The 15,468-nt window shown below is 35.4% G+C and overlaps 1 protein-coding gene and 1 non-coding gene across 12 annotated transcripts in view; one reads left to right on the top strand and one right to left on the bottom strand.

Moving 5' to 3' along the window:
• The window catches only part of dgo (ankyrin repeat domain containing protein 6 diego), a 236,197-nt gene that overhangs the window by 99,647 nt on the left and 121,082 nt on the right, over positions 1-15,468 (bottom strand). Inside the window, exon 1 of one of the 11 annotated variants that reach the window (XM_031987616.2) lies at positions 5,104-5,349. The exons of the other annotated variants lie outside the window; for them this stretch is intronic. Coding sequence (XP_031843476.1) covers positions 5,104-5,187 — 84 coding nt within the window. The 5' untranslated portion in view covers positions 5,188-5,349. Of the gene's footprint in view, positions 1-5,103; positions 5,350-15,468 lie in introns of those variants that run through there. 11 annotated transcript variants of the gene reach the window in all.
• TRNAR-UCG (transfer RNA arginine (anticodon UCG)) lies at positions 7,287-7,359 on the top strand. The gene has a single exon. It is a non-coding gene; the product is annotated as a tRNA-Arg (tRNA).

Raw genomic sequence — 15,468 nt, 5'->3', positions numbered from 1 at the left:
TGTGCTTGGTAAGTTCTGTTTGAAATGTGCACTATGAGTCTGACACGACATGATAAGGCAAAGGGTTGAATAAGGACAATTATCTATTGACATAGTTAACGTACGATGAAGATTCGTGTCACGTAAATTCTATAGTACGAAATGGAAAGAAACAATATAGTTGATGATATTAATATAAGAAACGTAACGCCCATGTTATTAATTTTAAATAGAAGAAATTTATTTATAACACACAATACTTAAATTTCCTAATGGATCGTATGTTACTGCGTACGAACGCAACTTCGATAACACACAAGATATATACTCACTTTTGAATGTTTTTCTAACCATACAATGTACAAATTTGTAAAAAACAGTAGGAAGCAAGATAATGGTCTAGAAATTCGCGTGAATTTCCTTTTGCTCCATAAATACGTATAAATTCGTTCCTCGTTCCAAGTTCTCTCTAGACGATAAGAATAGGAATACAGAATTAGGTTTGAAAATGTACAATCGCAAACGTCTAATGAAAATAAATAATAAACTCGATGAAAACAGCCAGCTCACTGAATTATAGTACCAATACATAAGTCTCATTTAAACCATACACCCTGTGGACTGCAACGAACTGCGTGCACTTAACTACCACCTTTTCTACTTACTGTTTATATATTCTATAAAAAAGTCGTTTCTGGTTTCAAGAAATACTTGTTTCGCGGAAGCTTGTCCCGGCTTTTTACAGTGTCCCGGGTAAAGACAACTAGATCACAGGCATCATAATAACCAGCGAAGTCGTAAAACTGGGCGCAGTTGCAGTGTACAATCTATTACTACCCATTCGGTAAATCTATTTTGACATTGCGGTACTGATCGTTACCCCCGGGGTAGAGGAGAGGCATGCGCATCACGGTTTGCTTACTGGTTAGCGGATTCCGCAGCAGGAAGCAATGATCTGTGACTGATTCGTGAAACTGGCAGGAAGACATTTCTCTTTAGCAGGGAAAAAAAGGAGTCCTAACATTCCATGCGCATTATGCGAAAAACAGAAGAGCCATTACGAACACCTATCAATCAACTAGCTGCGAGCTGACTGCATGATTCATGCGCAGCGCAGTCCCCCCATTGGTTGCTTCCTTATTAAAATCAGTTGGATGAAAACTTTGAACACCGTTTCGGAATGGCTTCCTATTGTGTGAACTATTGGATTCGTGTCATACCGCGATCTCCTCTAATTTAACCGATTTATCTTCTCCCCTATTAACCCCTTGCCTTGTAACAAAGTGTCAGACTTGTGGCGAAGACTTTAAAGAAAATTTAATAAGCATAAGCATTACTCGATTCTTTTGAGTTCAAATTAAACATTATTCATCTATTAGCAATCATCATCCTTTAGAGTAAACGTGGACATAGAATATGCCTAGAGACGTAGACGCAGAATATACCTCTTTGTTCAATGAATTATTAATAGCAAAGTAGTTATATCGATCGTGGTCGAGAAATACAATAATATAGTCTGTAAATGTATGTATATTACAGACGATAAATTAGAATTTGAAATATATTCCATTACGCTGATCAACTGGCAAGTTTTTCTACCGTATAACATTATAATGTTGTATAATATATGGTAATTAACAGAAAGTAATAAATGTCTACATAAATGTTTACAGTTTATGTCTACTTTAGACACATATATCTAATGCCTAAGTTAAATAATAGAAGTGAGATGTTAAACAGTGTCCCATCGTTCATTTGAAGAAATTGATAACACGGTTTATACTTATCACTTCTCTCCTATTAATGACACCTTATTAACCGTTCGCATTCGAAAGGCTCTCACTCGCCATCTAATCCAACGCAGCAAAATCTGATAATTTCGCGTTCAAGCACAATAAGTCATAATATATGATAGGTTAATAACTATTAATTTTACGCGAGCATACAGCCGCGGCCGGGCGTTCGAGAGCTTCCTGTCGCGCTTCAGAAAAGATTCTCTAAAAAAGGCGGAAATATGAGGCAAAAATTGTTTGTGCACAATAAACACAAACCTCTGCGAAATATGATACTTGAAAGAAGGCCGCATCTCGCGAGGAAGCATAACAAAATCATTCATGAAGTATTCCAATCGTAAGAAATATCACTAATTATAAATCACGCTTAAATATAAATAACAACACAAAGATACATAATAAAAGAATCACTTTTTCCATTTTAAAAGGATGCATACAATTTCACTGACAAACAAAGATATTTCAAAGAAACAGAAGAGCAAATCGAACGCAACGAAAACACAGAACGTTCAACAAAGCACACAAGTTTACGAGTGAATGAAACAAAACAATTGCTACTTCATTCCTCAGTCAACTATCTCAACGAAAGTGTTAGAGCTTGGTCAAAATTTTTGTAATTCACTTTTAGCCGCCTAAAACGGCCGAATCGGCTACTGGGAGGATCAGGGACCCCGTTGAAAGTGAATGACACGTCGTCCCAAGAAAGAGGTTAATTTAGATTCCTTCGTCGTGACTCTAAAAGATGTCGAAACGTCCGCGAACGGTCTAACGTTCACGTGAAGGAAGCTCGGTGTGCCGTGCGCCGGACTGGACCCGCGTAATTGACGTAACAGCGTGCATCATGAACTTTCGCATAGCCGCTGCCCGTTTCCCATTTATGGCGTTAACTAACGACGGGTGGCATAACGCGGACCAGAATGGCCGGTGCCATAGGGAACGCCACGGTGATACACGCCGGCCGAGGATTGCTCCGGTGAAAGCGGACCATTGTCTCTGCTCGCGGTCGTTTCGAGCGAACAAGTGTTTCCGCGCTCGCCGCGACGCATCCGCTCGTTGTGATTTATTCGCGCTTTGTACACCAGGGTACCTAGTATCGACCGCGATTAACCCCGCCACGATAAATCTCTCCGTCCGAGCGGAACGTTCTACCGCTTACTTACCGCGCTGGATCCAATGACGAGTTTTTCTATGTTTTCCTAACACTGGGTTTACGGTCGGAAAGTCTTTCCTCTGTATTTCATTGTTGTTGGACGAATGTCGATTTATATAATCGATGTAACTTATGTTTCCAATACGTTTCACTTAGCAATGAAGTAGCAGCAAAGCAATAGCGAAGTAGCTGTAAAGTAGCAGCGAAGTAACAGTACTAAAGTGACTACATCTGGCTGCTTAGGTAATCACAGTTATGTGCATTTGCCATGAGTCATAAGTAAATTGTTCGGATTGGAATATGTTTATAGATAGATACTTGTAAGCAATATTATTTAAGTTACCAAATAATAATTTCCTACGATTTGCATTACATTCTGTTTTAATAAACATCGTATGAATTGATCGTCTTTAATATATGCAATCCGAAGAATGCGTTTTATCGTAACGCGATGTGAAAGAATTCCATTGTTATCTGTGTCAGGAAAATGAAATGAAATAACCATTCATCCATTTAATCTTGAAGAATGGGGACATCGTTGCTGTATATATAGGACATTTTTTAATAACATACTTCTATGAAATAAATGTTGCACGGGTGCGTGCAGGACGTTCACAGAAATACGTTCTCCCACGCACGATCGGCGAGTATCCGGAGGAGTGTTTAATGTATTCACCCCTCTTTCCAGAAGAGTCAGCCGAGGCATGCTAATTGCCTTTTGGACAATAGTGGGATACCACGTTGGTATGCGATTCTCTGAGCACGTTTTACCTAACATCGGGAATAATTTCGTTTCATTTCAGCTGCGTGTGATTGTGACTTCTCCTGTGATTACAAATTCATATTGTCTATCTTAAAATATAAATGAAATATCAAACAAACTTTGTTTAATTGTAATACATAAATGATATTTTAAATCTAACAGTAATTAATTTATAAAAGTAAAGATATTAATTATTCCGGTAATTCAAAAACATTGTTATATATTTTCATTTGTGTAAAGAAATACTATACACATTCGATTGCATTTCTCTGTGCAAGTACAATAAATTATATAGTATTTATATTATATTATGTGTAAGCGTAATTACAATACATTTTGGTATGTTATTAAATTATTTTAGTTTATCTTAATTGTTACATTTTGGTTAATTATATATTTTTCATCACTGCCATTTGTATTCATTTGCCTGTTACTATATTTATAACCTTATCGATATGTTTTTAAAAGACATTATCATTAAATAATTGAATTCACTTATGTACTGTACATTGAAGCAACAAATGTTTCTGATGAGACACCCAATATAGTGTTTAACGTGGCGCATTGTTAATATGTATATCGGTCAGACTAGTTTCCTGTGAATTCTTGTCGATCGGAACAGCGTAAGCAATACCTGTGCTGACAATTTCAATGTAAGCTCAGTTCTATAGATAACTTGCATTTCTATTTTTATGGTAATACGGTAAAAGCATACTGTGGACTGTTATACATTTACTTATGGTCACAGACAACGTAAGTAAATCAATACAAGTAACCATTAAATTAAAGATAAATATATATAATTTATTTTAACGTAATTAAATTAGTAACATAAATATATGTAAACTATTTTCTTTATATATTCTTCAGTTATATGCGATATTTATAATACATAAGTATTATATATAATTGTTATCTACATTATATAGTATCTACTGTAAGACATATGAATAAATCAATCGTGAAATTTATAGTATCATAATAACTCTATCCAGACAACTAATTTTTCAATTTACAATATAATAATTTAATTATCTTTCACGACAATTTTGCACAAAATATAAAGAAAAATAAAATTAAAAATAGAAACAAAAACGAAAATAAAAATACAAATAAAATTAAATATACATTACATTCTATAAACCACAAAATCTAATCTAATCCACTACACAAAATAAACTCTTTATATACATAGTACCGAGCATTTACTCACAAAATCCCCAGCAAAAGCTACCACCTCTTTCTACGCATACGACAGAATGTCTCCCCGTGAAGCGCGACGAACGAACCGGGGAAAGATCGAAAAAGGAAGATCGCGAAGTAAAGAGAGGACGCGAATGACAACGTAACATTTGTCTAACTAACAAGCTACACACCGAGGCGGGAACTGTTAAATCATCCTGTATCAGTATATTTACCGAAGGATAAAACGTCCGTGGTCTTCTGAATTTATTGCGCGGCCTTGATTTATCTCGCGAGAGGATCCCTGTTAGCCGTTTCATGTGCGGGTCCGCAACGAAAGAAATCACGACGGGCAAACACACCGGGGCCGCGTATTTATCGTCGATCAAACCGCGTATATCTGCATGCGAAATTGTTTTTGCTGCGACGCGACGCGCTCCGCCGCGGCCGGAGGCGTCGGCGTCACCGTCGAATTCTTTAAATGATAATTACCGTGTGTCTAGCGGTCAGTTGTTAGTTTCGTTAAATTACGCTCGAACTCGTACAAAACGGACGCAATCGGATCGATGCTGGTAAGGCAGAACGCTGTTACGTCGAGGTTTCGAATGATTTTAGTCCAAGGGATAATTATTCAAAACACTGATTCCTCAACGATTTGGATGATCTTGAAACATGTTGTCAAGGTTGTCATACTAAACAACTTTTTTCATATACATGTTACCGCCGCTCGACTTTAGTTTTCCAGATATTCGCAGAAATATATCCGGGGAATTTTAAACATATATTGTGAAGGTCATTGTTCTGTATTCCGATGGCATTAAACCTTTTGCAAGTGAATATTGGTTCAACAGTTACGAAGCATTAAATTGTCGCATTGTGCTAGAAATGTTTGTCTGCATTCTGATTTGATGAAGTTGTTCCTTATAATATGTGTGCTCGAACTTCATTTAGATAATAGAGATTGATATTAGTGGGGTTGGTTTCTTTGAAGTGGGGCGAAACCTGCACTTCCATCCGGGAGTAATTTTTATTTATAGCTAACTTAAGTGTAAATAATACAGAAATCAAGGGATGGAATTATTTTATTTCAATGTTTCATGGATAATTATATCAAATGAAGTTTGATATTGAATATCAAAGTTTATAATTTTTCTATGATAAAGCAATTGGCTTTAAACGTTAAACCTGATCCATTGGTTCTTTTAACTTAATAGTTGCTTAAACTATTCCTCGCAATAATGGCAACGAAATCTATGATTCGCGGGAAATCTCATAATTGGAATTTAAAATAAGAAAAAAGTCTTTGTTATTAATATTATTAATGTTGTTATTCATTCTTAAATTAGGTTTCATGCATTCGTAAGAGAACTGAATTTAATTTAAGTAAGATAAAGTATCTAACAGTGAGTTAATAAGTTGAGTGTTTTATGTGGATATGTGTTGATTCATTCAAAAGTATTATTAGATTTATAGATGATATGGTTTAAATGAAAATTCACAAATGACAAGTATTATTAGAATTTCCATCATGCGATTTGACATTGTCAGAGATTGTATTTCGGAAATGTTGGGTTTGAAACGATGATTAATAACAAAGAAACAAATATTATAGAATATTAGAACTTGAATTTTTTTCTATGAAATAACTGGAGTACTGACTATGTATTACAATAAAATAATGAAGTATTAAAATACTTTACATTTTGGGTAACCAATGAAAATACTTAAATGAATCTATATTACACCATAATGTTATAATAACAAAGTTCATCTAATAAACCTTATTTTTAGAAAGAAGAAAGTTCGATTTTTATTCTTGGAAAAAAATACAAAATTATCAAAAATAAACAAATACTTCTGTGCGGAATATTCATTTCAGCGTGAAAGTATAAGGATCATTGAACGCCTATGTGCGTTCACCGCTCAAAGAGGAAAATTCATAATATACCCATATTTGCATCAAAGTAACAAACGAAAATATTATTATATATTTCAATTGATTTTGAAACAAGTAGCCTATTTAAACAATAAATTGAATTTCATAATGTTTTCATCGAATCCATAATATAGACACAGCAGCATCGACTCGAGTACAAAAATAAAAAAAGCTATTGGTACAATTTCTAAATTTACGTTTATACGATCAATATTAAAGAAAAATTCAATACATTATATTTATTAATTGAAATATCTTATACAGTTAGTAAAAAAGTACGATTACAGATTATATCACAAGTATTTGAAATTTTATAACAATTATAATTTTTATTGTTTATAATGGTAATACAGGTTGGTAATTAGTAATGCTATCCGAGAATACTAAAATTGAAGAAAATAATTGCGTATTAATCCATTTTAAAAGGTATTCAAAATCGGACTTTACGAAGGGTTTCCATGTTTGGGGTAGCTACCCCTAACAGACCGTGTGGCCCAACGGATAAGGCGTCGGACTTCGGATCCGAAGACTGCAGGTTCGAATCCTGTCACGGTCGAAATCCTTTTTTTTTGACTTTTCGCCATACAACAACGTAAATATAACGTTATCTGCATTTCATAAATAAACGAACGCTGACAAACATCTGCAAGTGTACCATATGCTTATAACACAATTGCAATTTTGGCATGAATGCCATAAAATGTTCATTAAAGTTTAACGTTTGATTCGATAAACATTTATTGATTAATTAGTATGTTATGATCAATATTTTTTTCTACTCTCTTTTGTATTATAATTTATTTTTCAAATGCATTTCCTGTGTCTAATAGATCGTAGTAATGATATCTGTTAGAGAAGAATCTATTTGAACAGATTAGATACATTGCTTGGCTACGAAACACGATAACGATAACGATGGTACATAAGGGGTTATGAGTTTGATTATGTTCAAACTGTGGCTTTGACGTAAATCAAAAATTTTAGTAGGACGTAAAAGTGAGGTCAGTGTATTTTCAATTTGCACAATTTTTCAAGGTATGAAATAAACTATTAAATCATATCTATTTTTTTATGTGTATCAGAAGAATATGATTTCGTTTGAAGATTCAAAAGCTATGGTTACGATCGAAGCGAGCGATGAAAGGACTGTTAATGAATAAATAACTATGATTTGCATTGTTGTTAATGGTTGTTATGTGAAAAATTTATTTGTTGCACGGTAGAGCAAAATTTTGCATGAAAAATTGTAAACCGGCAGTATTAAAGACGACTGATGATGCATAAGTGTTGATGGATAACAATGTACAGTTATTTTTAAAATATATTGCATATTATGTATCAATAAAAAAAATTATTCCCTAAAAATTTTCAACGTTAAATCATATAGCACTTCCGTAGCTTCCCCAATTTTTAAATTTTCTTAATCTGTTGAGAAAACTGGATCATCGTTACACTGCAGAAGTACTATATCATCCATGAGATCATTCTCAAGATCACAGGCAATGCGTTTTTCACAGAGAACGGTGGCGAATGCAATCGGAGTGTCCCAAACTGGTGTAAAATGGTTGGAGGGCAGCTCGATAGCACATACTGGTAATTACGTTTGTTACACGTGGAAACGGGACCGGCTGGCAGAGGTAGCGGCGTGCAGCCCGTTTAAAACAGACACCGCAAAGGTTGCGCGAACACTCTATAATTCACTGCGCATACTCTCGGTATCGACCTACGATAGTGTCGTCGGTTAATTTGTTGCTTTCACGACTGGCCACGCTCGCCAGGCGCCGATACCACGGAGGAAATAAAATTATCCGCGTTAAGTAGGCGTTGCGATGCACGTGCACGTTGGAAGAGGATCGACGAAATAGACAAAGAGAAGGAAGAGGACGCGGCGGATGGTCGACAGGGGTGGCTCGATGAAGCACGAGGAATGAGAAAGAATCTTGGTGAACGAACTGAAGAAGGAAGCACATTGAATGTAAAATGTCTTCCAATAAGAAATATTATTAGGTCATTCCATAAGTAATGTTGTTTCTTCATTCTATCTTCTAGCGTAAAAAATGACTACTTGCGTTAGTTTTTAGTCGTCGAGGTATTTGAACCATGGTTGTGCACAACCTTTTTCCAGTATTTGACTAATATTTTAACTATTCAACTGCTTTCGGCATGAAATTGTTAAGAAAATGAACATCCAAAGTAACTTTTAAAAGCATCTTTCTGTAACTTTTGTTGTATGCTTAAGCAATGAGAAACGGGTCCACAAATGAAAGTAGCATCGTATCGACAATATTAATTATTCAATAGAAATAAATAAAAATGTTACTATAAAATGAGATTTTTTCACTTATATGAGATTATTTTCATTGCATTTTACTGTATTTGTATTTATTTATTTGTTACTAAGTCTAACGCCAAAGCAAAGAAAATCCAGCTGATAGAGTGTGGACAAAGGAATCGAGGAATACAAGGAAGGAGAAACGGATGACGTGGACACTGACAATGAGGAAAGAGGCGAAGAATTAAATAGAGATAGGATGCGAGAGTCTAGTTGACCCATGACCGAAAGTCATACGTGGAGTCTCCGAGGCGAAAGAAGGGTGCATATTGTACGTTCATAGAAGACGGACCAAAGCGAGAGGAAGAAAACGAAGAATCACCTACTATAAATCAATGCGTGGGCGTTACGCTCGCATGTTACATCGAGGATCCGATCTGATTGTTTACATATACGCTGCAGCGAATAATTGATTTTACCTATGGGCCTCAAAATGTTTCGACGAATTATGATCAATTATTAATATTCATATTCGAATTTTATACGGATTCATAACTCAACTGCGTTATTAGCGCTTAATATGTGCGCGTAATTAAATTGTGAATGAATAGTGGTAATCGCTGGGAAATTGAATTATTTGTCAGTACAAAACAATACGAATTATTAGATAAAAATTAAGGGGCGTCATTCTGATAGCAGTGAAGTAATTGTTCAGACATAGCAAAGAAAATTTGGTAATGTGGGTACATTTCATATTTTGTGAAATGAAGAAAACTTACTTTATAACCGTTGTTGGTTCGAGAGACCAACATGTACTTCGAGGTGTAACAAAGGCATCGTTTTAAAAAATAAAGAAAGTTTCATTTATTTATTCTTGCCTTGATTTTTGATTTTTCTTAACTCTTTACTCTTAACTTGATTTATCTTAACTCTTATCTTGAAATTGTTTCTTTTTGCGTATGTTGCTTATTAGCAATATTTATTCTAATCAGACTTACACATTAATTTCTTTGAGACACGATTCATTGTTAAATATATTTTTTTACCCTTGCGACCAACATTACTATTTAAGGGTTCAAATGATAATAAAAAGATGTATCCATGATGGTCGCAAATTATTGACGATATAAGATTATAAGAAAAAGTATAAATTTTGATAATTCCATTATTGTAAATATACAAAGTGATTCTAAAATAACTATTTAAAATATTCTTTTGCATATTAGTTTAAACAAAGAATGTTTCATAAAATATAATATGCCATGTACAAGAAACCAATAAATAGAAGAATTTAATGGCACATAATGAGTTGACCTATTATATTTTTAATGTTTCTGTCGAAAGTATGTGTTTAAAATTGTAGTCATTTCCTTCCCAAAATGTTTCATAAATTACATATTGTAAGTAATTTACAAAAACTCAATTTAAATTTCAATTAAGTTCCCAATAAAGGTGTCCATTACTTCCCAATAGCTGTCGAAGAACCATTAACCATAATCTTATGATTCCAGATATCTTTAACAATATCTGCTATATTAATCGACAGATAATTTTTTCTTTTCATGTTCTAAAACATTAATAAATAAATAAATAAATAAATAAATAAATAAATAAATAAATAAATAAATAAATAAATAAATAAATAAATAAATAGATAAATCTATAAATCTATAAATCTATAAATATATATCGTCTATGATTAATAAATATCTATAATCAACAAATATATATGATACAATGTCAATAATTTTCTTAAAATGTATAATCTCTAAAAGGATTATTTATACTCGATTATTATATTTGAGCGAGTATTCAACGTAATTGAAAGTTCAAGCCGCCACACAGTAATTTATTGATCGGTTTATTGGATTTCAGTGTTCGATAGTTCGGCTGGCCATCGGCGTTAAATCACTCAATCGTTGAAGAATTACTTTGCCGTTAGAGACGGCTTCATCCGCTACGCTTCGCGGTCCGAGGTAAATCGTGCTTATGAGCCGCGATTACGAATTGATTTACTATGTAAAAGGCTTTCCTTTGCGCGCATTTTCATGTCGCGCAGATCAGGATGACCTGTTGTCGCATCCTTGACAGTCGATATATTACCGTCGCCGAACGATTAATAACGTCGCCACGAACAACATTATTATATACATCCGTCCACTGGTAATGTTAATACACATGTCCTATTGGTAAACGTCGTTTAGCGAACAGCCAACCCGATTTTTCTCTGACAATGCTCTGCGGAGCTTCGAGCAAATTGTCTGCACTCACTGAAAGCGATAAATTACACTTGGGTACTTGTTATATTCTACTGTTCAAGTTTAGGATCAGTTTTCGCCAAAGATTTATGAAATACAGTAAAACATGAAAGTAATATATATATATACTTAGTTAATTATTTTGTGTCTTTAGTAGATTTATTAACGTTTACCCTTCTATCTTGTTTTGTCTGTTCTTCATTTTAAAATGTTTCATTGATCTTTTTCTTTCATTCGTACACACTGGACTATTTCATAGTTTGGGTTTAAAGAAGGAATAAATTAGTTTTAATAAAATAGAAATAAATTAATCTCATTGCTTTTGAGATTAATTTATCTTTCATAGCTCGAACAAACAATGTTAAATCGTATCCAGTATTGCATCTTAAATTACACATTACTTGTTTCATTTGCACTTTTAGTTGTAGTATTTATTTGCCGTAGGAAACATTGCGTCTTAAAAACCTCTACATTCAACACTTGATACAACAGTATCTAAATAATTTCAATTTTGATGTTTCGTATTCACTTTCCGTTTTCAGTAAGGTTTCTGGTAGATCCATGCTTTAGACGCGGGAACAAGTGTAATATTTACGGATTGTATATGTACAAGTACATACCAGACTGAGTAAAAGCGAGAAGGGCTTTTAGATCCTCTATCGACGAAGTAGGAAAGGTGCCGCCAGGAACGTCCATAAATCTAGCGCTAATCAGTTTAGCAAACGAGCTGAACCATTGCTAACCCGTTTGCGCCATTCTTGCGCCGGGTGCAAGTAAATCGGTTCAAATCAAATTCATATCGCCCGAAGAACCGGCTTCTTCTGATAAACCCATCAATAATAGACCTCGACGACGGCGCACGCAGTTTAGCCTCCTGTCTACGTTCTAACACGACGTCGGCCGAACAAAAAGATTCCATCTCGGTCGTCCGACGACCGTTTGATCCGCGACAAAACCACGTTTAACGTACCGATTACCGGTTGAATCGCGCGCGCGATTTCTGTAAAATTGAAATCTCGTACGATAGATCGCGGCCACGAACGAGGAAGTCCATATTCACGAGGGAAGAAACGCGTACGTGATCTGAAAGGGAAGGAGGCCGGGGTGGGAGTCGGCCTGAAGTCATTCCGGCCGACGGTGCATCCGCGAAAGATAGAAGAAAAAGCCGCGCGACTCACGGAGCGAGCCGCCGCGACTCGTTTCGCCTGATCCCCGAGCTAGATCCGTGCTGACAGCGCGACTTGAGTACATCATCAAGCGCCCTATTGCGCGACAATTACGACGTGAAGTCATTCAATTTTGGTCCGCGTCTCTACCTGCTTGTATGTACATGTCAACGACAACCGATCCCGACGCCGTTCGCTCGTCACCGCTTTTTAGCGGAGAACCGTCTTCTTTTTCTTTTATCCGTCGATTATGGGGATGGGTATTCAATTGTTGTTGCCGTAACCATGTTTCGTGGTTAAATTGCAACTGCGCTTGCTAGCAATCTAACTGCTACGAGACTTCTAAGCGTTTTGTATATTAATATTTATTCTCTCGTAACATTGAAAAATGCTACTGGGAATCATTATTACTAACTTGGTATCACGATCATCGATGTCACACTACTATCTAAGTAGTTACTTCTATCATCAAATATTTATATCTGTTATCAATTTTCTTATTGTAATTGTTTTTAAGTAATGTGGCAGTCAACGAGTTAAACGAATTATTATTCTTTTGATGCTCAAGAGTTTGTACATGAAACAGATGTCTCATTTTTTATCCTTTTGAATGGTATATATAATACATATAATACCTATTATATTTATTATATCACCACTGGTGTTTCGGAAGCACATTTTTATAGAGTCTTGCTTTCAATATATCAAATGTAAAAGAAACTAATTTTTTTCACCGGTCTCACTAGAATACGCCCTTAACACTAAACGTAACGGCGCTTCATATACTGTGAACATCGGATAATTTGGTCGGTGAACATCGACCGAAAGGTTGCAATTATGAAGAGGAAGACTCGAATCGACTCCAAGAAACGAAGATTTTAGCATGGCGGACGTAGAAAAAGGTAACGCGAGTGAAGGAAACAGAAAGACTGAGAGTTGAAGCGTTCGACAATATTAATGGCTCACGATGAGCTCGAGTCTATGACATTCCAATTATTCAATGTATATCTATTCCTAGGGTGACCAGTCAAACAACTGATTATAAAATAAAAATAACCAAGTTAACAAACAAATTCTTCTTAGTGAAAACTCACACAAAAGGACTAACAAAAATTAGGAAACTGATTAAACAGTTAACTGCGTCTGACGAGTATACACGTCAGCTTAAAGCTTGAAACGATACTAATTCTTTCAACGATGAATTATTTATTGGTCCACATAAACATGTAATTCTTCTTTGTTTCGCTTTGGTTTTTCATTGAAATATACCCTAGGCGCATTCGTCCTGCGTTCGACAAGTACTTGCACACTTCAATTTTCTATTTTATTGCGCGCAAACTAAGATATTTTTCAAACTAAATTCCACAGTTAACAGCTTAATCAGCTTTAAGAAGCTGTAAGAATTGATGTAAAGTTATACGAACAAAGGAAATTGCAGAATATAAACACGTTGACTGTCATAGTGGTTACCGATGACCGAAGCTTCCAAATTGCTTGAAAACAATTACAATAAGAAAATTGATATTGAATCAAAATATCCAGTAACACAAGTAGCTAGATATTATTGTAATATCATAAAAACATTAATAATTATTCCTAATACTATTTTCCCCTATTATAAAGGAATAATCTTACTATAACAAAACGCTCGAAATTGTCGCGGCAGTCAACGTGATAAATGAAATTTTAAAATAAGTCATGTGACCGGTCACGGTATGTTTAGTGTTAATTCCGCTCACTGAACGTATGGAACCCAAGCTAACTACGCGCCCGCGTCTAGATCGGACTGTTAGAAGCAGTGCACGATATTATCTTGAAAGTCGAAGTGGCTACCTAGCGGTTTTTGCGTCGCGAACGATAACTGTATCGCGACTGTAGGCACGACGTCTGAAGAAGTGCACGCGAGCACGTCGCTCTTAATAAATACGTTTCATCGGGGATGGTAAGAAGTGACAGGACGAGATATAAAACTTCTCGGGTTTCGCACCACGGTCTTTAATAGATTTTCATTCCCGTCATAGTGACGGCCTCGGTAACCTTAGACACGAGGACTGCGTCAATGAAGATACAGTAGTCTGCTTTCGGCGGGCAACAAGTGGATATATTTCTGCACAAACTGTAAACGCCAAATAACTTGATTATTTATCAAAATTACAATGGACTGTATATACAGCAGATTCTTGCAGTTTGAATTACTTGGCGATCTTAGTCGCTAAAATTGTGTCCAGAAAAATGTATAAACGTAAATTAAGAATCAGTTTACGGAGTCTCGTTTGCTGACTGAATAGTTTTTGGAAAAGTCTCGTCAGTTCGAAAAAAGGGAAGGTGGGGACGTCTTCGGCGACTTCCAGGAATCTTGAAAGTTAGTAACTGTCCTGGTGTCGGTTGAGCTAAACGGATTTGTCATTGGTTAAATAGGATACACGCGTAAATACATTATTTCGCTGCGTAAGCCTCTTATTTAGGCGCGCGAGTGGCCATGCACCGGTCGAAAAGGGGCTCGCAGGTAAGAAAGGTCTTAGCTGGTCGTTCCGAACTTCCCGGCACATGCTAGGTGACTTTACGAGAAGCCTGTTCTATTCTCCTAAGAGTCATAAACATAAAATCGCGAATACAAACAAGGAATCCCTGTCGGTTACAAGGATGCATCAAAATTTAAAAGGCTTTAGATCGGTTTTGTCTCCTTGTATTGCATTGTAGAAATTAACCCCTTGCCTTACGATTTATTTCTCAACTATGATCTATATACCTACTTTGTCATTAATAATTTATTGTGAAGAAGACAAAAATTGGCATATTCCATGTTCATGTCTGTTCTAAAGTATAATAATTAACGACAAAAGAATAATATTTAATTTAAATTCAGCAGAATCGAGTAATATTTATGCTAACATTCCGTTTAAAATCATCACCACGAGTCTCATACGTTATTATAAGGTAAAGGGTTGAAGAATCTTTTGGAAATCGCC

Source organism: Nomia melanderi, chromosome 3, assembly GCF_051020985.1.
Source record: "Nomia melanderi isolate GNS246 chromosome 3, iyNomMela1, whole genome shotgun sequence".
In the NCBI taxonomy this organism is placed as follows: Eukaryota; Metazoa; Arthropoda; class Insecta; order Hymenoptera; family Halictidae; genus Nomia; species Nomia melanderi.
The sequence above is the reverse complement of the archived record's forward strand: the minus strand, read 5'-3'. Positions and strand labels throughout refer to the sequence as shown.